The sequence below is a fragment of the Dipodomys merriami genome, unplaced genomic scaffold (assembly GCF_024711535.1).
Source record: "Dipodomys merriami isolate MVZ:Mamm:240054 unplaced genomic scaffold, mDipMer1.0.p SCAF_8, whole genome shotgun sequence".
Classification (NCBI taxonomy): Eukaryota; Metazoa; Chordata; class Mammalia; order Rodentia; family Heteromyidae; genus Dipodomys; species Dipodomys merriami.
In genome coordinates, this window is record NW_027206401.1 from 10,364,410 (window position 1) to 10,388,278 (window position 23,869).

At 44.1% G+C, this 23,869-nt stretch overlaps 1 protein-coding gene across 3 annotated transcripts in view; it reads right to left on the bottom strand.

Annotated features, from left to right (window-relative positions):
* The window catches only part of Esr1 (estrogen receptor 1), a 325,828-nt gene that overhangs the window by 7,634 nt on the left and 294,325 nt on the right, over positions 1–23,869 (bottom strand). For all 3 annotated transcript variants that reach the window (XM_070010912.1, XM_070010911.1, XM_070010913.1), the window contains exon 8: positions 215–398. In XM_070010912.1, coding sequence (XP_069867013.1) covers positions 215–398 — 184 coding nt within the window. The remainder of the gene's footprint in view (positions 1–214; positions 399–23,869) is intronic.

Below are 23,869 nucleotides of genomic sequence, written 5' to 3' on the forward strand. Positions count from 1 at the left end.
TCACACCTGCCTCTGCCTGCAGACACCCACAGCTGCCCCCCTGCAGGAAGGGGAATCTGACAGGTGCCCGGGCACACTCCTCCCCTCGCCCCAGTGTGTATGGTGGGTCACGAAGGAATCCCACGGTGCTAGGAGTATGCACGGCAGCCCTTGCTCATCTGCCGCCGTGTAAGTGGAGGCAGCTTCCTGTAGTTGGGACTCGGGGTCCCCTTACCTCATATGGCGGATGTGGGAGAGGATGAGGAGGAGCTGGGCCAGCCGCCGGTGCTGCTGCTGCAGTGTCAGGCCCGCTTTGGCCATCAGGTGGATCAAGGTGTCTGTGATCTTGTCCAGGACCCGGTGGATATGGTCCTTCTCTTCCAGAGACTTCAGGGTGCTGGACAGAAAGGTGTACACGCCTGCAGGGGCAGAGAGAAACAGAGAGACTCAAAGCGGATGAGGCCAAGGAGACCGGAAGTATCCCTGGGTCATGGTGGAGAGCTGGGGTCCTCTCCCTACCAGCTGTCCAGCCGTGGGGACATTCTGGGTCCATTTGAAATCAAGCACCTGTGTGACCTGATGAACGCGTATGTGTGTCTCCTGGCCCCGAGAGGCCAAGATGGCCCCCATGCGCCCCAGCCAAGAGCCCCAGAGAGGACCCTTAGCCTCAGCATTGTAATGGGAGCACTGAACTCCTCCTCTCATTGTCTGGTGCCTACATGGACTGAGCATTTAACACTGACCATCAGCCCAGGGGACAGCGGCCGTGTTTCTTCTCAGAGCAGAGCCAGGCACTGCCAGCTAGAGGTAACTGGGAAAGCAGCATCCAGGGCTGGACCTGGGCCCAGTTTGCCCATTCCACATCTAGTGCTGATCAGGAAGACCCTCCCCAGAGACATGGAGACCCTGGCCAGCTTCAGAGAGAGTGGCGGGTGCCACCATCATCACAGAGAGTGATGGCCGCCTTTTTCCAGGCAGGATTTAATTCGCTTCTGGAGTCCCGGTGAGGTTTGGGCCCAAAGCACTTGTGGGCATAGAGGAGGGGACACCGGCTCACGGGCCAGGTGGGCCTTTCCTCTCCTGCCTTTCCCATGCCCTCTGTGCCACAGCTAGAAGCAGATCTACGCTGATGCCAGCATGGCTATTTCTTCTGCGGTGGTGTATGGAGCTTGTACGCTGGGAATCCTAGTTACTAACTAGGGAGAAGAGAGAATATACAGGCTCAGTTCTTGCCAAAGAGCTCAAGGGATGAGCAGGAGCGAGCAGAGAGGAAGTGGTGAGAGCTGTAAGTACGTGGGGAAAGGAAGGGAAAGAAAGAGAGAAAGGAGAGGAGGGGAGGAGAAGAGAGAAAGGAGGGGAAGAAGAAGAAGTGGAGAGGGGAGGAAGAAGAAGAGGAGAGGAGAGGGGAGGGGAAGAAGTAGTAGAGAGGACGAGAGGGGAGGAAGAAGAGGAGGAGAGGAGAGGGGAGGAGAGGAAGAAGAGGAGAGAGGAGGGGAGCATAAGGGACAGGAGGAGAGGAGAGGGAAGGACAGGGGAGGAGAGGGGAGGGGAGGGGAGGAAAAAGAAGAGGAAAGGGGAGGGGAGGGAGAGGGGAGGAGGGGGAGGGGAGGGGAGGAAAAAGAAGAGGAAAGGGGAGGGGAGGGAGAGGGGAGGAGGGGGAGGGGAGGAGAGGGAAAGGGAGGGAAGGGAAGAAAGTGGAAGAAGAAGTGGAGAGGGGAGGGGAAGGAAGGAAGAAGTGAAGAGGGAAGGGGAAGGGAGGAAGAAGAAGAGGAGAGGGGAGGCGAGGGGAAGGGAGGGGAGGAGAGGGGAGGGGAGGACAAGGGAGGAGAGGAAGAAGAGGAAGAGGAAGAGGAGAGTAGAGGCCCAGGACCGGAGGCAGGGGAGCAGTGAACGGTGAAGGGAACTGAAGGCGTGGAGGGAAGGTTTGTCTTGGGGCCACAAGGATAGATTTTCCCTTAGCTCAACTCTCTAGAACTCAGCTCCTCCCGCCAGCCACACAGGGTAAGCTAGGGCCGCTGTGCAGGATCATCACTTGGATTCCCTTCTGTTCTGTCCCTGGACCATCTTACACCTAGTTCTCCTCCTCCCCTTTCCCCTTCTTCATCCCTCGGAGGCTTCCAAGTCTATCAATGCTGGGCTGCCTGTGGGCCCTGGAGTGGTGAGGGAGGGTGGGAGTCGTGGGTGGGTCACACAGTAGCTTATGGGTTGGGACTAAAGAAGCCACCCTCCCAGATGAACTCAGAGTAAATGTAGTTGTCATTGCCCAGAACAGAACACTGCTGTGGGATTACACACACAGAACAGCCATGGCACAAGAATGGTCACAATGCTGGCTGGCAAGCGGTGGCATTCATCAGGTCCTGGCATACTTGAGGTACACTGATCCGAAGCAAACAAAGCAGAGAATAAGGTGCAGGACAGGGAACGGGGCAATAAAGAAATTGCTGGGAAAAAAATATATATATTTGGCTTTGGGGGATACTTTTAATTGTTAACTGGGTTGCACCAAGTAGTTTCAATTCCATAAGTCAGGCTCTGAGTATTCATCCTTCTCCCTCAGTTTTTCTCCACTCATCTTTACCTTCAGCTTACATCGTTCAATTTTTCTGTCATGCCCATTGAAGACAATCACTACATTTTCCCACGCTTCCTCCTTCCCTTCCTGTACCCCACTGATGGTTGCCACTCTTGGTCCCAAATATGGTTTGGCTTCCTGACACTCACTTTGGTAAACAGTTGGTTAGTTGTTCAGAGGCATGACACCATTGTACTTTTCTGTGAGGTATACCATCCTTTAGTCAGTCTGTTTCTACAGAGCCCTCTAGATAGTATCGTGCATGTTTGTGTTTTTCATCTAGCTTCATTGCCGTTGGTCTCGCTGAGCCAGATATATTTAACATCATTTCTAGGTCCATCCATTTCCCTGCAGATGATGTAATGTTATGCTTTCTGATAGATGAGCCTGATTCCATTGTAGATGTACAGCATTTTCTTGGTCCACTCATATATACAAGGGTTAAGCTTTGGGTTTTCGGTTGTTTGTTTTTGCCGATCCTGAGGCTTTAATTCTGGGCCTGGGTGCTGTCCCTGAGCTCTACCACTTGAGCCACTACATCATTTGAAGTTCCTGCCCGGGCTGGCTTTGAACTGCGATCCTCAGATCTCAGCCTTCTGAGTAGTTAGTTATAGTTACAGTTAGTCACTAGCGTCCTTCTTAAGCCTTGTTTTTTTTTTTTTTTTGGATCACCTTAGGTTTTTAAATACCTGGGTGTTCTTGCTCATTTTCAATACATCCCCCGTTTACGTGTATTTTCTGCCTGATAAACGTTTGAAGAATATACTGTTTAAAGTGATCAGCTAACCACATTTGGAAAACAGCACTTCTGGATCTTTAAATTAGAAAAACTAAAGACTCAGTCCTTTAATCAGTAAGTTTTATGTTAAGGATATATAAAGTCATAAAGGAACTACTTAAATTGTGAAGTTTTTTTTTTAAAAGGATAAATAGAAACAAAATTTGGGCCTGGCTGGATTGCTGTTTAAACAATATGATCATTGACAAATTGACACTCAGCTACATGTGGCCCAATCACACCGGCTAAGGAGTTCATTGTTCTGATTCGTGGTGTTATTTAATACTACCTACTGCATCTCAGCTGAGTACTTAGTGATGGCCCCACAACTCTCAAGTAGCTGTGTGGATCAGGATTACATTAAGAACTTAAAAAAATGTACACTCTCAAGTCTTTGCTTGGGAATAGTAAATGCATGTGAACTTAAAGAGAAAAAATCCACTGTTTTAATGGTTTGATTCATCTTCATATGATTTTGCAAGTTCCTCCTGGGTTAATTATTCAAAATCACTTCTTCAGGTACATCTTTCTTTTGACACTTTGCTGGCTCCTCATCTCTATAGCACGAAATTAACAACTTTTAGTGGCTCATTAAGCCCTTCTTCATTCCTTAATAGACTGTAACATGTGACATCTTAAACATAGCTGTTCAACCACAAACAAGCAGTAAGAAATGACATTTAAGAAGAAAGCAAATTGCTTTTCACTTTCAACCTGGATTCTTTGTTCTAGAGTATAACCTTAGAGGGTTTGGGGGAAAAATCAAATATTTGTTTCCATAAAGAAGTATTTCAGTGGAAGAATGAATGTCTAGCTTGTACAAAACCCTGGGTTTGATTCTTGGATCAGAAAGAAAAAGATGAGGGAAAAGGAAGGAAGAAGCAGAAGGAAGGGAGGAAAGAAAAAAGGAAGGTAGGAAAGAAAGAAGGAAGGAAGGAAGGAAGGAGGGAAGGAAGGAAGGAGGGAAGGAAGGAAGGAGGGAGGGAGAGGACATTTTCTTTATACAAATGAATATATGTTTTGCATACATAATCTGTGAAGAATGATCCTGCCTCATAACTTTAAAAACTGAGCCATTGTCAGTGTCTTTGAAACTGTCTTACATTCTTCCCTAATCCCATCTCTCCTTACTCCAGAGAATCCCACCATTTAAAGCTAATCGTTTTCTTATTTCTTCTGTTTTTCTGTGCGTTCATGTAACTGTCTATACCTGTTAAGTTTCATCATTTTTGGATTTCCTGTAAAGAGTATTACACGCATTTCTTCAGTGTACTTTTTTCAATTAAATATATTTTTAAGATTCAATTAAGAAATAAGTTGCTGCATGACTTGGCTTATGTTTTGTGTGGAAAGTTGACAGAGAAAGATTGCGAGGATCAGAAGAACAGGCAAGGGTTCAGGGCCACAGAATTGTGGTGGAGGTGGGCAGGGAGTGGGGAGGGAGACATGGTGGTTTGGAGTCAGGGGTGGCCTGGCTTGAGTCCTCCATGGGCCCTGAGCCAGGTCCATTCCCTATCACCACCCACCTTCCAGCCTCATCTCCTAGAGGCCCTGCCATAGGCTGGCTATCGGGGGAACCTTCCCAGGCCACAGAACTGAGCAGGCCCAACAAGCATGATGCAATTTCTAACCAATTTCTCCTTTTTATATTATTATCACCGAGGTATGCTGACTTCATTCACCAAAAATCCTTCCCTTATTCAAGGAAATCCTAGAATCAACTATCCTAGAGCGTGGAGGATTTTTGCCTGGGGTGAGTGGTCCTGTCCATCCCTTCTCTCCTTCCTGTGTGCTCAGAGGCAGAGCTTACTGTTCTAGACTTCAGCAACCCATAGGGCCATCACCGATTGCCTAATGCTCCTCCACTAGAGGAAAAGGATCCCGCGTTCAGACTTCCCCCAGCCGCCATTCCTCATGGGTTTCCACTCTCCTGGACATTCATGCTTCTGCAGCCAGCGAGCATTGGCTGAGAACCTACTGCGTGACCACTTCGTTATCTGACGGGGATTCCAAGCCTCATTCGCTCCCGAGTGTTAATATTTTAAGAGGATGATGGCCTGTGGAGAGCAAATTTTCTGAACACAGACTCAGGGGACACAGACTGTTCTAAGAACAAGCCTGTTTTCCTAGCCCTGCTTTGGCACGAGTTCAGTTTATCATCTCATCCTTGACAGAAGATGCTTCCTAGCAATAAGAATACAGTCTGTCAACATGCTAATAACTGATGGCTGTGTAGCTATCACCCTTTCAGATGATGTCTACTGCCTGCCGCCCTTAAGAAGCCATTTGAGAAACAACTACAGTCCAAATTCCCACAATGCTCTGGGAGCCACTGTTAATAAGCAAGAGCAAAACATACCTGCTGGTCATTTCCATGTCCCGGAAGCCCTCTGCCACAGCAGATATGGTCCCTTGCTGCCCGGGACCAGTGAGCAGATAATGAGCACCTTCTGAAAGAATAGTCTTGCACCCAAATAGGATTACCGCAACTCTGGAAGCTGCTTCGAATCCCAAAGATGTGGATTAAAAACCAGTGTCTGTGTCATTATTCAGTGCAAGGTTGTGGGTAGCAGTTCCTAAATTACACAGTTGGCATTAATGTTAGGGAGCGTTAACGGGGCCACCTGGGGTGAGGGAAACAGGAGGAACACAATCCTCACAGGTACCCCCGTGTGGAACAGACTGTGATGCAGTCTTGCTCTCAAACTTTCCCAACCTCACCTGTTCCCCTTTCTGCTTCCCTCTTCCTTCTCCATCTCACCCTACATGAACTCCTGCTCTATTCCTTGGCTCTTTTTCCAGGTAATGGAGTCTTCTGGGTGTTAGATGGATGGCAGGTTTGGTCAGTGGCTGGGCCCAGAAAGCAGCAGGGACTCTCCCTGGGGTCTCTAGCCTGCTCTGCCATTGACCTCCACTTGGGGGCACATCTGACCTCTGTAGAGAAAGGAGCGTGGAGACCCGGGCTCGCCAGCTTGCAGGACACATGCATCAAGCAAAGTCACTTTTTCTTTCTTTTCCAAAAGGAACAATGCAGATGCTGGGAGAACTCTTCTGTGATTAAAATAGCAGAATGGTTCAAAGAGTAAGGGGAGCCAAAAAGATGGGGTCCACAGCTGTACGGGATGTGGGCCTCGATGCTGTCACCCCACATGGATGCGGGGGGGGGAGGTTCTGGTGCACACAGAGGGTGGGGTAATGGAATGTACATCCACACGTTGGCTTGACATGGAGTTTACTCTGAAGTACCTTTGAGGCTGACCGTTTGATGAGTCCATGTTGGCAGGCTGTGTGCATCACCTACGATTAACGGTCATTCTTCCTGGGGGTGGCAAGGTCCCCAGCGGGCTGTTTGGACAATGTGGTGGGGCCACCACTTTGTGTAGTATGTCCAGCGGGTCCCTGGGGTGATTGTTCTACAAAGTGCCAGAAACTCCTGACCGATGAAGGAGTTTCTTTTCCAGCTCTTGGTCTCTCAAAAGTCTTACTGAATGTAAAAGAAGTCTATAGAAGAAAACATTTTTGGAAAGTGTGCTAGAGTTACAGTTCCAAAAAGCTTTTACCAGGCTCTACCCAAAAGGCCCAATATAAAAACTGGTACAGTGATGGAGGCTTAAATAGAATACTTTCTCCAAGTTATTAAATAACTTGCTCATTTTCTACAATCTATCAATAGAGTACTCTCTAAGCTTTCCAAACACACGCTTAGTTGAAATGATGACAGTAACATGGTAAAGTATCAAACAAATAAAAACAAAGCCCACAGTTGGTTGTAAATATGTGTAGAGAAGATGTAAAATCAGGCAAAACCAAATTAGAGCCAAGGATTATACAATAGTACACACACCACTGAGAAGTTGTTCCAGTCTCCTACATGGGACAATAGCAATATTTCCCTGGTATATACTGGTTTAAGTAATTTGCAACATGGTTAAGAAATCCATTGTGTGGGGAGCATGTAGCTCTTCACTTAATGTCTTCTACTGACTTCATCCTCTGGGTTTTCCTACACACTTCTTGATAGTATGTCACTACTCTTTCTCTGTCCAGTCTACCTTCTTTGACTTACCCGAAGGTAAGAGCAGTCTCTGCGGCTTTTCTAAGTTTGACAATCTAAGTATTTGTATTGAGTGTTATTAAGACACTAAGATAGGATGTGTTTCTCAATCTCTTCGGTACCTTGGTGTCCCAGCCTGCGCAGGTGAAGTGGCTAGCATTTCTTCACCTTGTGTTACAAGGAGGAATCACTTTGACAAGGTACGTAGGATTTATTGTCAGTGCCTGTGCAAAATTTCTTCATGTTTTTCTTCCACTCTAAAAACTTCATTATTTTTGGCATGTTATCTCTAAATTGATATAATTTATTTTTCACTTCTATGTTAGATAAACTTTAGAAGAGAGGTTCTGATCATCTCTGTGTGTGTGTGTGTGTGTGTGTGTGTGTGTGTACTGGGGCTTGAACTCAGGTCCTTGGATTTTTTTACTCAACTCTTTGGCTTTTTACTCAAAGCTGATGCTCTTCCACTTGAGCCCTACCTTCATTCTGGCTTTTTGTTTGTTAATTGGAGTTAAGAACATTCATGATTTTGTCTGCCCAGGCTGACTGTAAACCATACTCAGCCTCCTGAGTAGCTAGGGTTACAGGCGTGAACCTCCATTGTCTGTTTATATCTAAACATACATCACAGACACAGGGCATTTTGCTATTTTACTAAGGTTTCTATTTTTTTTAATTATGAGAATACCGTACAGAGGAGTTACAATTTCATGGGCAAGGTAGCGAGTACATTTCTTATCAAGCATTGTTGCCTCCTCTTTGTTTCCCCTTCCCATCCCTTCCCATACTCCCCCCCCACCTCCCCCCACCTGATCCTCAGTCTGGATATCCGTATTGAAATATATGTCATCGTACTTTCAATGACTTTAATACTATGATTTCTCCTTTCCGTGAAAGCTACAAAACAACACTGAATTTTAAAAGATCGTGTATCTAGATAAAATGTTCATCTATTTCATGTCAGGATATCCAAAGAGATATGGACATTTGACTAGACTGGTCAGTGTTATACTGGTAATTCCGGGTTTTTCTCCACAGTGTGTGAATCCCGGTCCCGGCTGCGTCTCAGACTCTCCTGCAGAGTTTTACAAGCTGCAGCTGCCCAGGTTCCAACCCCAATGTCTGGAAGCCAAGGGTGGAACCTGATATCTGGGCTTTCACAAACTCTGCAGTCATGAGTCATGGATGCCAGGCTGGCAAAACATGAGATACATTGCCTTGGTTTTGTTCCTAATGCAGCTACTGCAAGTAAACTCATGACAGCACAGACTGCATCTCTGTTCCACTGCGAGTGCTGGGTGACCCACCCCTCCTCCTCCCCAGGTATGGTAGGAGGAGGTCTTCTGTGTGGGCTTCCTTGTTCAGTTGCTCTCCTCCCTGCCTTCCTCTCCCTTCTGTCAGGACAGATTAGAATGGAAATCGCTCCTGGGATGGCCTTGGACACCACTCCTTTCAGATGAGAGAGCCCTTGCCTGCCCTGACTGACCACATGGAAGAGAACTAAGTTGGCCAACCAGTGGTTTTTCCTCTGTTCTGATACCACAGCATTCCACACTGAAGACTTCTGTGACCCAAAAAGGTGTACGGAATCTGAACCCCGCTGTGTCCTCCAATTCAATTCAGCTCGGACACCATCGGCTTGGAGATAGTACCAAATCCCATGGGGCAAGGACCCAGTCCCCAAATGTCTCTCACCCCCCTGCAGTGGCCAGTGGCCAGTTCCAAAGTGCTTGAACCATTAAATGGTTTGAAGCTTATTTGTCATACCAAGTGTCCTACTCAAATGCAAGATGCAAAGTTTCTTATTTTACTGATGATTAAATGAATTAATTTGTATACACTGAGATAGAAGGATGGGTTTTTTTTAACTTCTTGTTGACATTTTCTACCTTTTCAAAGCCTTAGAATGTGTGGTTTACTTAGAAATCCTTTCTCTTCCCAAATGTCAAAATGAAAATAAAATGATTCTAGAACTAGTTAGTCATCGCCCATCATGTTAAGTATTCATTCTGAATTTCAACCGACTTCACAGCAACCAGTTGGTTCACACAACTAAAGAGCAAGCCCTGGATCTCTGAATGCTTTGATGTGATTCAGAAATTCAGCTCACATTACTAAGGACTTCTAAGAGATTGTTCTAGGCCATGCAGAAACTTCATTCTCATTGTGTGAGCTGAACAAAGAGTACTGCTTTGGGAAATATTTGTCCATAGACAAATATTTCCGGGTGCTGGTACTGGAGCTTGAACTCAATCTCTTAGACTTTTTTTCCTACCATTTGAGCCAAACCTCCACTTCCAACTCTTTGGTGATTAACTAGAGATGAAAAATCTCATGGACTTTTCTGCCTGTGCTGGCTTCCAACACTGATTGTCATGTCTCAGCCACTCAGGAAAAGCTAGGGTTACAGAATGAACCACTAGCACCCAGATGCCTAGATAAAAAATTTAAACCCCTCCCTCATGTGTACTTTTTATCAAAAGATGAAAAACTTACTTATACCCCAGATTTTGCGCCATTGTAACACTAGTGTATCTAAGAGCACACATAAAGACCTTTCTTAATGGTCACATACTGCCTGAAAGATGGCGAAAATGAGTATCCCTGCCCAGAACCCAACAGGAAACAGGTGGTCCGGTTCACTTGGAAATATTATATCTCTAGTGCCACATGAAGCCATACACTTCTGATTCAATGACACTGGTCAATTCGGTGTAATATTTTGGGAAAATGTGCTAGATGTTCTAGAAGGTAAACACTTAACACATCCATCCATTTAAGTTGACTCGGAAGGCAGATATCTTGATGGGTTCAGCTGGGAAAATGGATCCATTGACTCAGTTGACTTGAAGGAAATTCTTAAAATGTACTTTGCTTTCACGTGTGACCCCAGTTCTGAATTATTATAGTAAATCATATCCTAATCTTTTCACATAAAGCCATTATGCATGTATACTCCACTTAGGAGCGTTATTTCTGTGAGTTATACGTGGAACAAAGTAAGAACCATCCAGGTGTATTTCAACAGTCAGTGGCTACCTGGCCAAAATCAGAAAGATGCTCCAAAAATGTACTTAATGGAAAGCATACAACCTGGCTGACGTCCCTTCTCAGGGAGCTGATCTAGCCCGGAAACCTGGACAGTTTCCTTTATTATATTTTTCCAAGTCCAGGCTGACAAAACAGCCTGGATGAATTTGCTTCCCTTGACCTCACCTTTCCTTGCTTGGTACTTCCAGAATCCTGGAGCACACTATAGAGAGAAAAGTAGCTGTGGCACATGAAGGTACATTTCGTTTTCCAAAGATGACCAGACCAGTACCTCCCATCAACATGTTTACCACAGCGGCACCTGGGCAATCTACCTATGGAGATCTGGGGTCTAGACCCCTCTCCTCAGGTCTGGAGAGACTCATGACTTGTTTAAATGCTGTGGAATGAGCTGGAAATGACCCTACGTGACCTCTAAGCATACGTCATAAAAAGCCAACCAAGCTAGCCGGGCGCTGGTGGCTCACGCCTGTAATCCTAGCTACTCAGGAGGCTGAGATCTGAGGATCACGGTTCAAAGCCAGCCTGGGCAGGAAAGTTGGTGAGACTCTTATCTTCAATACACTACTAGAAAACCAGAAGTGGCACTGTGGCTCAATCGGTAGAGTGCTCGCCTTGAGCTGAAGAGCACAAGGACAGCGCCCAAGCCCAGAGTTCAAGCCCCATGATCGACCAAAACAACAAACAAACAAAGCCACCAAGCTGTTGCCTAGTCAACTAGAATGCTTCATGTGGGAACCCTACAGATCTTGTAGGAGATCTAGTGTACCCTGCTGTAAGACAGGCTATGGAGCACTATGCCAGTGGGCAGCACCTCTGGACATGCCAGCCAACAGCTGGCATCAACTCCAGCAATGAGTAAAGATGCCTCACGGTGACTACAGTGTCAAAGCTGGAGAGTCTCTCCCTCTGAAATGCCCAAAAATCATGGTGAAGAGACAAGCCGGTCCCTCTGAGCTCCATCCAAATCTGTAACCAAATATGTTCATTTCCTTCTTATGTGTGCCAGTACCAGAGCTCAAACCCTGGGCCTAGACACTGTTCCTTAGCATTTCTGCTCAAGGTTGATGCTGGACCATTTGAGCAATGCCTCAGATGTCCCCCTTTGGTCTGGTTCATTTGAGCTAAGAACCTCATGGCTTTAATCCTCCGATCTCAGCCTCCTGAGTAGCTAGGATAATAAGTAGGAGCCACCAGTGCCTGGCTACCAAACACGAAAACAGGTATTAAGCGTGGGCATAGTTAACTCCCTTACAGCAGCAGCTAGAGCATACTTGGGTGCCCACATGAGACGTGAGGGGTGGGAAAGCGGCTTGGAGATGAAACTGCTGATGTGCGGGAGCCTGAGAGATGGCAGACAGCATCGCGGTCCTTCCTGCTTCTCGTTTTGGATTCTGTTGCCTACAAATGCACACCTTTCTGTCAGCCATGCGTGCAGCGCACAGATTTCACAGGAAACTTTTAGCTCTAACTCCTGCCCAGCTGATGATCAAAATGTGAGCCATTCCCTCACTGGAAGCTCAAGCAGTCTTCACGCTAGGTTCTCACCAGAGAATGAATGACTTTAAATTCTGGGCTGTGTGGTCCTTTCATACTCTGGTTGCAAGAAGCTAACTTTGTAGACATTTTCTTGAGGAAAAAAATTTTATGGGGAGTAACCAGTTTATTTTATCTCCATGAAAAGCCTGTGACACTTAAGTGGAACACGTTCTACTCTTCGGTTTGGCAAAGCACAGGGAATTTAGAGCTAGATTTGTCTCTCACCCTAGCAACTGTACAGAGGACTTCTGTGCACTGCTGTAATTTCCTGGTTTTTATTTTCATCATTGTTCTCCCTTCTTTGGCTCTCATCAATTATTTTTTACCCCTTAATGAAATTTGTGAAGTCATTTTGAAGCAGGTAACTTATGGAAACTGAGGCCTGGTGTAGGCAACTAAGAAATATGGTATCTGAAAACTTATAAATGCTATCTTTGCTCCAAAGAGAGGCAACTGAATGCATTCTTTCCTAAGGGATGCATTTCCTAAGGGAGTTCACAACTGCCTGACAGGATGCCCCAAAATGAAGATAGCAGGATGTCTCCTCCTTTCAAGGATAAGGATTTGTTTTATGGCAGGATGCATTCTTACCTGGGAGCTCTGAGAATAACAGCAGCTGTAGTTAAAGCAAAGACAAAGCACCTAGCCAGACCCCCTGCCTTTACCCTATAAATACCCAACAGCCCAAGGAGCTGGTGTCTCTCTGGGTGTCTCCTTGTGTGTGTGTGTCTGTGTCTTTGTGTCCCTATGAGAGCACCCACACTCTGCAAGAGTATGCCCCTGCCCCTCTGTTTATCTGCATTTTTGTCTGTCTGTTTCCTTGCTTGTTTACTTAATAAAGCTCTGCCAAGTTTTCTTACCATTGTGACTTGCCCAGAAATTCTTATTCTGTGATTGAAGTCAAGAACCCTAAGTGAAGAACTCCTATATTTAAAGGGGAGCTTCACTAATCTTCACCTCTATCTGGTGACAATTTCAAATCCTCTGTGGAACAGGAAATATATAAATAAAATAATGGGAAAATGCTTTTCTATCCCCATGTTAAAGCAATGAACAGTATTCACATGAATTGAAGTGTTTATAAAACACCATTAACTAACCATCTGACTGAGCCCCTCAGATCCAGAGGGACTAGCGTAGGATCTAAGAACACAAGGTTGGCTGAGAGGTACAAGTCCACTTGATGCTGAACTGTGCAGACTCCTAAGGGATCTTCAGCATCAGGAACTAAGAAATAAAGCCACGTCTCCTCTCTTATGACTTTCACATTTGTCTCCTGAGTCACCATCCTCCAGAAGCATTTTCCCAGAGCACAGAATGGAAATGACTCTCTGGTTAGTTCAAACACACACACACACACACACACACACACACACACACACACACACACACACACACACACACACACACTCACACACACACCTTTTCTCCCAAATGTCTATTTTGGCATGTAGGTGGCACATATCTTTAGTCAGATTGTTTCCATCATTGTAAGTGAATACTAGAAAGGATAAAAATGTTCTTGAAAAGGTGTCAAACGCCCATGACTACGACAAATTTTATTATGCTTTAGGAGAGAAAGCTTATAATACATTGCAAACATACAGTCAGGATTCTAGGATTGGGTAGTTAAAAGACACCTTAAGATGAATTTGTTTGGTGGGCTTGAAGCAAGTGGTTGTAAAACAAAGTCTCTTGTTTAAGGAAGTAAGGCATATCTGATTAAAGTAAGAGGAATTGGAGAAGCTTGGAGTTGTCATACTCCAATTCTCCTTCCTGCCCTCATCTGTCAGAACTCCCAGGGTATGTGGACCTTCTAGAAGAAAGTATGAAAAATACTAGTGTTCAGAGTGAGAAGATAAGTGGAAGACTGAAGGAAAATAGTTGCGAAAGTCATACCTGCATGGGTACCCCAAATAAGCCAAGAATAATTCAAACTCAATCCAAAAGCAATCAATCTGATTTACAACTGGGCCAGAGATCTTTACAGACCCCCTAATCAAGGGGTAGCAATATCATTATATAAAAAGAGGCTTAGCCTGGTTCAATATATACAAGTCAATGTAATTCAACATAACAAAAGAAGCAAGTATAAGAACCACATGATCACCTCAATAGATACAAAAAAAGTATTTGATAAGATTCAATACCCTTTTATGATAAAAGCTCTGGAGAAACTAAGAATCCATGGGCCATTCCTTAATATAATAAAGGCTGTATATGACAAACCTATAGCCAGCCTTATACTTAATGGTGAAAAGTTAAAACCATTTCCTCTAGAATCCAGAATAAGACAAGGATGTTTGCTCTCTCCACTCCTCTTCAATATAGTACTGGAATTCCTAGCAAGAGCAGTAAGTCAAGTTAATAACATAAAGGGGATTGAAATAGGGAAATAAGTAAAACTATCCCTCTTTGTAGATGACATGATCTTATATTTAAAGGATCTTATAGATTCCTCCCCCAAGTTACTTGAGCTGATTCAAAACTTTGGCAAACTAACCTGCAAAAATCAGTAGCTTTTCTGTAGGCCAACAATGAGAAGATCGAGAGTGAAATCAGGAAAGCAACTCCATTTGTAATAGCCTCAAAAAAAAATACTTAGGAACTAACTTAACAAAGGATGTGAAGGATCTCTATAGATGGAAACTTTAAAAATCTGAAAAAAGAAATTAAAGCAGATTTAAAGAAATGGAAAAACCTTCCATGCTCCTGGATTGGAAGGGTTAATGTCATGAAAATGGCAATACTGCCCAAAGCTATCTACAAATCCAAGACAATACCATCAAAATCACAACAATATTCTTCAGGGAGAGCAATCTAAAAATTCATATGGATTAATAAAAGACTCCAAATAGCAAAAATAATCCTTAGCAGGATGAACAGTGCTGGAGGAATATCAATACCAAACTTCAAACTTTACTACAAAGCTGTAGTAATAAAAGCAGCTTGGTACTGGCATAAGAATAGGTCTGAGGATCAATTGAATAGAATACTCAGAAATGAACCCACAGACCTATAGTCACCTAATATGTGATAAGGGACCCAAAAACACAGGATGGAAGAAAAACAGACTCGTCAACAAATGGTGCTGGTAGGATTGGCTATACATGTGCACTGAAGCTAGATACTTATATATCACCCTGCATCAGAATCAATTCCAAACGGATCAAAGACCTCAGTGTAAGGCCAAATATCACGAATATATTATAGGAAGGGATAGGAAAACACCAGGGCTCCCCAGCATGGGTTGAAACTTCCTAAATAAAGATCTAGAATGACAACAAATCCCCTACAGACTGGATAAATATACTTGCATCAAACTGAAGAGTCCCTGCATGGCAAAGAATGTAGCTATCAAGATAAAGAGAAAGCCCACAGGATGGGAGAAGATCTTTATTAGCTATGCTTCAGACAAGGGCCTCATATGTAAAATACAAAATTAACCCCCCCAAAATAAATCCTCAAAGAAACAACAACCTAACTAATAAATAGGCTAAGGACTTAAAGAGAGACTTCTCAAAAGAAGAAGAATGGCCAAGAGATACATGAAGAAATGTTCAACATCTCTGTCCATAAAAGAAATGCAAATCAAAACATTGAGATTCTACCTCACCCCAGCTAGAATGGCCATTATCAAGAAAACTAACAATAACAGATGCTGGTGGGGATATGGCCAAAAGGGAGCACCACTACACTGTAGGTGGGAATGTAAACTCGTTTAACCACTCTGGAAAGCAGTATGGAGGTTCCTCAAAAGACTAAACATAGAGCTTCTCTATGACCCAGCAATTCTACTCCTGGCCATTTATCCAAATGAAAAAATTACACTGGGACATGATAAGTTAAACAGGACTCTAAACATTTGCACAGTGAGATCAAAGAAAGATTTTCTTAGGAGAGGATCTCAAGGGCTCAATAACTATGTGCCTATGATCACAAAAAATGATGTGTATCAATATGAACTCCAAGAAATGGAAAGAAGAGTTTTATTATTTTATTTTATTTTTCCCTTTTGTTGCTGTTTTTGACTTCTGTTGTTTTTGTCTTATATGTAAGTTTATCTGTTTAGGGGAGGGTAAGGGTGGGACTGGTGGGACAAAGGGTAAACAAATGCAGCAGTGATGCTCACTAGTCACTATGTCAACAATAAACTATACAACTTGTGTGGGGGTTGGGAGGGAAAACAACTGCAAGAAAACAAGAGGTGACACATCTCATAGGTCATTACCTGACTTATGTAACTGTAACACTCTGTGCATCACTTTTACAATAAAAGGAAATTTTCAAAAAATGTAGGAAGATTTTTTTTAAACACTTAGGGTTGTACGGAGTTAAGAAATGGCAAGTCAATGCAACAATAAAATCCTACTACATGTCTCTTGAAATGGCCAACATCCAGACCAAATGCTAGAACACTTGTTTCTGATGGGAAGGCAAAATGGTGCAGTTCCTTAGAAAACTAAACACAATCCAGCGTTCATGATCTTTGGTACTCCCAAAGGAACTGACTTTTTTTTTGTCTTCATAAACACCTGCACATAGGTATTTGGAGCTATTTTATCCATAATTTTATCCACCAGGATGTCCTTTGTTAGATAAATGGACAAATGGTAGCATATCTAAACAATGAAATATTATATAGTGTTAAAAAGTGAATAAGCTACCAGCCCATGACATGGAAGAATTTTCCATTTCTACTGCAAAGGGAAAGAAACAAGTCTACAAAGCCTCCATGATGAGTGGTTCTGACTATATGACATGCTAGAAAAGTCAAAACTAAAGAGACAGTAAAATGGCCAATTCCAGAGGGAAGGATGAATAAGAGTAGATTAGAACAGTGGAGTGACTGTGTAATACTATGCATACTATTCAGCATCTTTTTTCTTAAGTCAACAACCATAGAGTACACAGCACTACAGCTGAACCCCAGTGTTAAGTGGGAATCATGGTTGCTGTGTTGGCGTGAGCTCATTGACCTTACTGCTCTATCTGGGTGGGCGTGGACAGGGAGAAGGCTGTGTTAGGAAGATATATGGCAACTCCATTCTAGCCACTCAATTTTGCTGTGAATCTTCAACTTTCCTAAAAAGTAACTACTACTAAAGTATGAAAATCAACTTGAAAAACAGTTAACAGATGATCAGAGGCTGAGGCACTCAATAAGGCTGGAAGGGCATTCACACAGGGCAGGGAGTAAATCCAACAGGTAAATAAGTGACAAAGCCTAAATTAGAAACCAAATGTCACTTACTTTTGGCCCAGTGCTCAGTAGCTCTACCAAGAATTTCCTCAAGGCTCGTGAGAAACTAGAAATGATTGCGAGAGGTCTGAGAAATGCACTCCTTTCTTCTGGAATGATTCAAGAACAATCCTGCTTTTCAGACCAGGGCCCAAGCTGGTATAAGGCAAGGAATGGAAGTGGACAGGTATTTTCCAAACCTGTTTAATTAAGGGCTTTCTCCAAAATATTAATAAGAATTATTTTGGAGCGGTTAAATGATGGTTCCTTGGGAGATTCTGTTTCTTGGTGGCTTTTCTGTTCTATCCACATTTGCTGCCTTGAGCATATATTACTTTCATAACATGGTAGAGAAAAATACTGTTAAAATTTTGAAAACATGCCTTTCATTCCTATTATTCACAAATTTTTGTCAACACTTGGAAAGTTTCAGAGGGAATTAGAGTTGGTGGATAAGGACTCTGAAGAATAAGTCTCTTGGGCCAGGTGCCAAAGGCTCACACCTGTAGTCCTAGCTATTTAGGAAACCGAGCTCTGAGGATACCATTCAAAGCCAGCCCAGGCAGGAAAGTCTGTGAGACTCTTATCTCCAATAAACCACCAGAAAACCATTAGTGGCGCTGTGGCTCAAGTGGTAGAGTACTAGCCTTGAGCTGAAGCGCTCAGGGACAGCACCCAAGCCCAGAGTTCAAGCCCCATGATGGACCAAATAAAAGGCAAGAGTGGAGCTGTGACTCAAGTGGTAAAGCACTGACTGCCTTGAGCACAACAAACTAGGAAACAGTGCCCAGGCCCAGACTGGCAAGAAAAAAAAAAAAAAAGAGGCACTCGCTGTTGACTTCTTTCATAATATTTCTATCTTTTTCAAAGCTGCTCACATTTCTTAACATTTCCATAGCTTGTGGTTTCAGCAGCAAACAGAACTAACAAATCTGTTGCCCACAATTTTATTTGAATAACGTTCTTAAGTGGAAATGCTTGCAGACTTGTCACCATATCAAAGTCCAGCAGGAGATCAGTTTCAAGACCTGACAACAGGGGGTCCCCAGGGGACAGGCCAATGTGCTGGCAGCAAAGCATCTATGTGCATGGGAGCGGCAGAGGGTTTGGCTTCTATTTCTGTCTAACTCAATGATTCACATTTGCTACTCCAGCAGAAATGTGATGTTTCACCTGTCAAGATGAAAATATGTTGTACATTCTGCATTTCATTTTCATTTATCATTCTTGTTCATACCACTTTTGTTTTGGTGCCTGTACTGAGGCTAGGATTCGAGGCCTGGGCACTGTCCCTTACCTTTTATTTTCCCCCCACAATGCTAGCACTCTGCCACTTGAGCCACAGCTTCACTTCTGGCTTTGTGGTAGTTAACTGGAGCTAAGAGTCTCACAGACTTTCTGACTCTGGTTGACTCTGAACTGGGATCCTCAGATCGCAACCTCCTGAATAGATAGGATTCTAGGCTGGGACCACTTTTAAAGAACAAACTTTCCATGCAAATTCTCTCCTGACACTCACGCTAACCTCTCCTCAGTGCTGACTCTGTTCCCGGCCAAATGATGGAACCCCATGTCTCCTTTCCTTCCGCTGTAGAGATCCTAGAAGTTGACAGAACTTGATCCTTGGGGTCTGGATGGGATTAGACAAGGCACAGGTTGAGCCAGCAGCTTCAAGATCCCCGAAGAAGGGCAAAGCTGTAGTGAGCGATGGCTGGTTCCAGGCTAAAGCACTTCATCCAAGCTCGTTACCCACTAGGGAAGGGCACGCCAGTCACACAGAGACCCCTGAACCCAGAGCATGGGAAGCCGTTGCTGGGCCAGCTTGTCCTTCTCTAGAAGAGTCTAACTCCAAGACAGATTCACTTTTGGCTCTTCAATTATCTGCCTTACATTTATTTTTTGGTAAATATCATTGTAAAGAAAAAAAAAGCAATGGCCTAGGACCAGTGTCAGAAAAATGAACCTGACTCATCAACGCAGTTCACCCACACAGTGTCTATGCACATAATAAAATGTAAAAAGAACACAGCGTGACACAGACCCTAGAAAGCCACATCCTCTAAGAGAGGATCTCACATTGAGTGGACACACGAGGCTATGGTCTATGTAGTGTCCCTGACTGACTGTGGCTATACAGGAGGAAATGGACTGTCCTCTAGTCATTTCAACAACCTGTATACCTGTGTTCATGGGCCATAAGGCATGAGAGTTTGCCCCAATGGGGGCACTTTCATGTCAGGTTGGTTGGTGATAATTTGCTGGGACCATAGGAAATATATATATATATGTATATATATCAAGATTTCTCAGGATCTTTCATACATACCAAGTCTACTTCTAGTAATGTGTGCAAAGTAGTCATTTAACTATGGACAAAAGATTTACTGAAAGTACAGAATAAGTATCATATCAAGAAGCTTTCAAATGCTTAAAAAATCTGTTGCATGGATCATGACCAATTATGTAGCCAATTAAAATCACATTTTGAAAGAAGGTTCATATGTGTAGTGTTAAATGAGGGACATAGAAGTAGTGATATCTGCTGCAAAACGATACTTCAGTCAACAATAGTCCCCAGGGCCCCCATGAGACTAGTGTAGCACTAGAAGTTCCTGTCACTTAGCCATACAGAACGATGTATCACTGGTTGTGGGGATGCTGGTCTGAGAAGACTGACTGCTGCAGCAAAGCATTGCATAGACCATGATGTATACTGTCTATCACTTGAGAAAGATGGTAAGTGATTGTGGGTACTGGTTTGTGTGTTTGCAATCCTATATTTTCATCATCGTTTTAGGATGTAATACTTATAAAACAATCCTCCGTGTTAGGTGGCCTCAGCCTGCTACATCTCGAGTTCCCTGTGCCCCAACAGCATCAAGAAGCCGCCATGAGTGAGTGACCTGGACCTTTTCAGTCTAAGTACATCCCATACTGTCCACCCAGCAATGGAGTCACCCACAAAAGCAAGTCTCAGAATGTAGCCCCATTGTTTGGTGTCACTGGACTCTTTATGAATATAGGTAACTACGCTGTACATGGATAGGAAAATAGTACCTAACACAAGCTGTACATCTAAGTTCACATTGTCCTGAGAGCTACCTTGTATTAACAACAACCCCATGACTTAGGCCATGATTACAACGTCCACATCAAGGACAAGAGGATAGGAGCACAAGGGGTGGTAGCAATTTAACCAGAGTACAACTAAGAAGTAACAGGAAAGCCAGGGGCTGGTGGCACACACCTGTATTCCTAGCTACTCAGGAGGCTGAGAACTGAAAATCGTGATTCAAAGTCAGCCTGGGCAGAAAAGTCTGTGAGACTCTTTTATCTCCGATTAATCACCAGAAAACCGGAAATGGAGTGGTGACTCCATGTGGTAGATCCTGGAGTAAAACAGCTCAGGGACAACACCCAGGCCATGAATTCAAGCCCATGAATGACTTTAAAAAAATTTAACATGAGTTTTGGAGATAACAAACTATCTTCAATCCCCAGTATTTCACCTCTGGCTCCTGAAATCCATGTTCTCACATAAATCAGATGATCAGACCAGCCAGATAGTCCTAACATCTTCACTCTTTCTAGTAGTTCAAAAGCCCAGAATTTTCTTTGAGACTCAAGGCAAACTTCTTCCAGCTGGGAGGTTATAACATCAAAACAAGCCATCTACTTTGAATGTACAGTGACAGCAAAGGCCCAGGGCAGACAATCTTATTCCAACATGGAGAAAGAAGAAAATAGGAACCATTGGTGCAAATCAAGACAGAAACCCCATCAGGGCAGACAGTAAATCACAAGGCTCCATATGTGTTATCCTATGCCCCACCTAGTCATAGGTAGGTCCCAACCCTTCAGGCAGCCTGTGCTCATGACCCTGAGTCACAGGCTGACTTTGCATTCTGCCCTGCCAGTAGCTTCCCCCCAGTGGAAGTGGCACAGGTCTGTTAGCTCTGTCTTCCTGGGACTCTTGTTCAGTCTCGACGAGACTCCTTGAGGCATTAACCCATCAGATTCATGACAGAGGCTAGACTCTGTAGCAAACTCCTGCCTGGATTCTTAGGCTTCCCTCTGAAATCTGAGCAGAAGTTAGAACCCTTGCTTGCATTCTGTGTGCTTGTAGAACCACCAAAATATAGCTGCCACAAATAAATGCTGCCTGGGTCTGTTGGGACCCCAGCTGCAGTGGCCACAAAGCACTTCATCAGTGAAAAGTAGGGAGTAGAATCTCAAATAGGCCTTAGGTAGCAAATCACATTAAAGTGTCCCACACATGGTCTCTGAAACAAATGTACCCTTGTAAGCCACCGGACTATCACCATGCAATCACGTGAGAGGCAGAGTCACTTCACTTGCATTCCAGTCCTGCAGAATTAGCTCTATAGACTTGTGGTCAAAAGGGGTTGTGATGTAAAAAAGATGTGTGGGGGCACAGGTGTTTGTGGGGGACATAGCATGTTTCTAATTCTGAGACTGAGACTGTTGGAGGGACTTACAGAGTGGGGGAGAAAACGGGAATGCTAGAGAGGGGAACAGGACCAAAGACCAGCTCATACTACATTTTCTGGAAACTAATGGAGGCCATGAAGTTTGTTTAGGGACACATGAGAAGCCGAGTGCCCAGAAAGGCTCTGAAAGTCTGCTAGCAGCATCCAGTCCTTCAGAGAGAAGACAATGAACCACTTAATAACTATGAAGTGCTAGTTAGTACCGAATAATGACAATAAGCAGACTCCCTGGAGAGGAATCTTGGCATGACAAAAGAACTCAAGAGACAGTATAATCAAACCTTTTCCAGTGTGACAACAAGGGGCAAATTTGACAATGTGCCCATTCTTGGTTCCTAAGGCCTGTTCCTTCAAAGCTGAGACTTAATGATGCTCAGGGTTAGAGTCAATATGTTTTTCAAATGTGCTTCCATCTATATATAGGCATTGTCTGAATCATTGTCTTATTTCCAAACTTAAAAACATAAACACTCTCGTTGTCTCATAACACAGAGGGAGGACAAATAATCCAGCTCCACAGAGAGGAAATACTCTTGGTGATGAGAGCTTGTGATAATTCATCCTGGACATAAATGTTTCTTTGACCACAGTGTGGCCTGTGATTAAGACAGGAAAAGCAAACTGGACTTGATCGACCTGGATTTCATCAGCCATGTTCTTTTCATCAGGACACCGTGAAGACAACACAGCTGTCTTCACGAAGCAGAGTAGATGACAATGGCTACCCTCCACTTAAAAATTCACATCTAGGAAGTGGCACTGTGGCTCAAGTGGTAGAGCGCTCGCCTTGAGCTGAAGAGCTGAGGGACAGCGCCCAGGCCCAGAGTTCAGGCCCCACGACCGACAAAAAAAAAAAAAAATTCACATCTAATACAAGCACGCCTGTTCATCATCCCGAGGCACTCCAGGCACACCGTCTACAAACAATCCCTTCTAGAACCCTTTCTCCTAAGTTTCACCTAGGGTTTGTAAGTATTTGTGGGTTTGGGCCCTCATTCTTCTGTATTATTTCACCAACTGAAAGACAAATGCTGCCTGAAGATAAGCTTTGGATGAGCAGACAATCAAGTCTACTACATTTCAGTGGTCCTACATTGAGTGGTCCTGCTAATGAGGATTCAGGACCCTGCAGGTACAGAGACTTGGTATGGGGGATCAGGAGAAGAAGGAAGACCTACAGTGGACAGAGATTCTGGAAGAGCTGGAGTCAGGAGTCCAACTGGAACCTACTTGACAACATTATCAGAGACTGAAGTATGAGGGCTGCATTCTGAATACATAGACGTGTGTGTGTGTGTGTGTGTGTGTGTGTGTGTGTGTGTGTGTGTATGTGTGTGTGTGTGTGTGTGTGTGTGTGTAAAACATGCTTGTAATTCTGAGATAGTTGGGGGAGATTACAGACCAGGGAGGAAAAGGAATGTGTGAGGCAGAGGAGGAATGAAGATTAAAAACAAACAAGCAAAGGTCACTCACTGAACGCTCTTGAATACTTAGGGATAGTGGCGATGGGGAAATGTGAGAATAGATGATGGGGAGAAATGGATTAAAGCACTGGGTAGGCATATATGATGACACACACTAAAAAATATTTTTAAATGAATGGTACCAAGAAATGTAAAGCAGATCCTCTCTGGAGGGAGGGAGTCAGTGGGGAGGGGGAGGAGGTGAGCGGGGGCTGTGGGTTTGTGTAGCGTGTGACTGTGTGAAAGGGATGCTCATGGAGGCTGGTTTGGGAAGTGTGGGTGACCGAGTGGTACGTTGTGATCAAGGTGCATTGTCTGTAAATCTGAGTGTGCAAAGCGGACTGCCCTTGTACAACACATTGATACTAATAAAATTAATTACAAAGGGAGTTCCAAAAGGGATAGCAACACTCATTAAATTGCAAGGCCAAAGGAAACATTCATTAGAGATTTCAGGTTTTATACACATGAAGTGTTGATACAGGCATTTTCGGAGTGTTAAGAAACGGTCCCTGACAAGGAGGAGGGGGGGATTCTGAAGGGGGGAAACCAATGAGCAGTAGGTGTCAGGGCCCCCCAAGGAATGGCGGGCAGAGCTTCTCAGGGGCTTGCCACTCCACCCAGGTCTTTCAACACGAAATCACTTATTACCCGTTATGTTACATATCATTCACTTG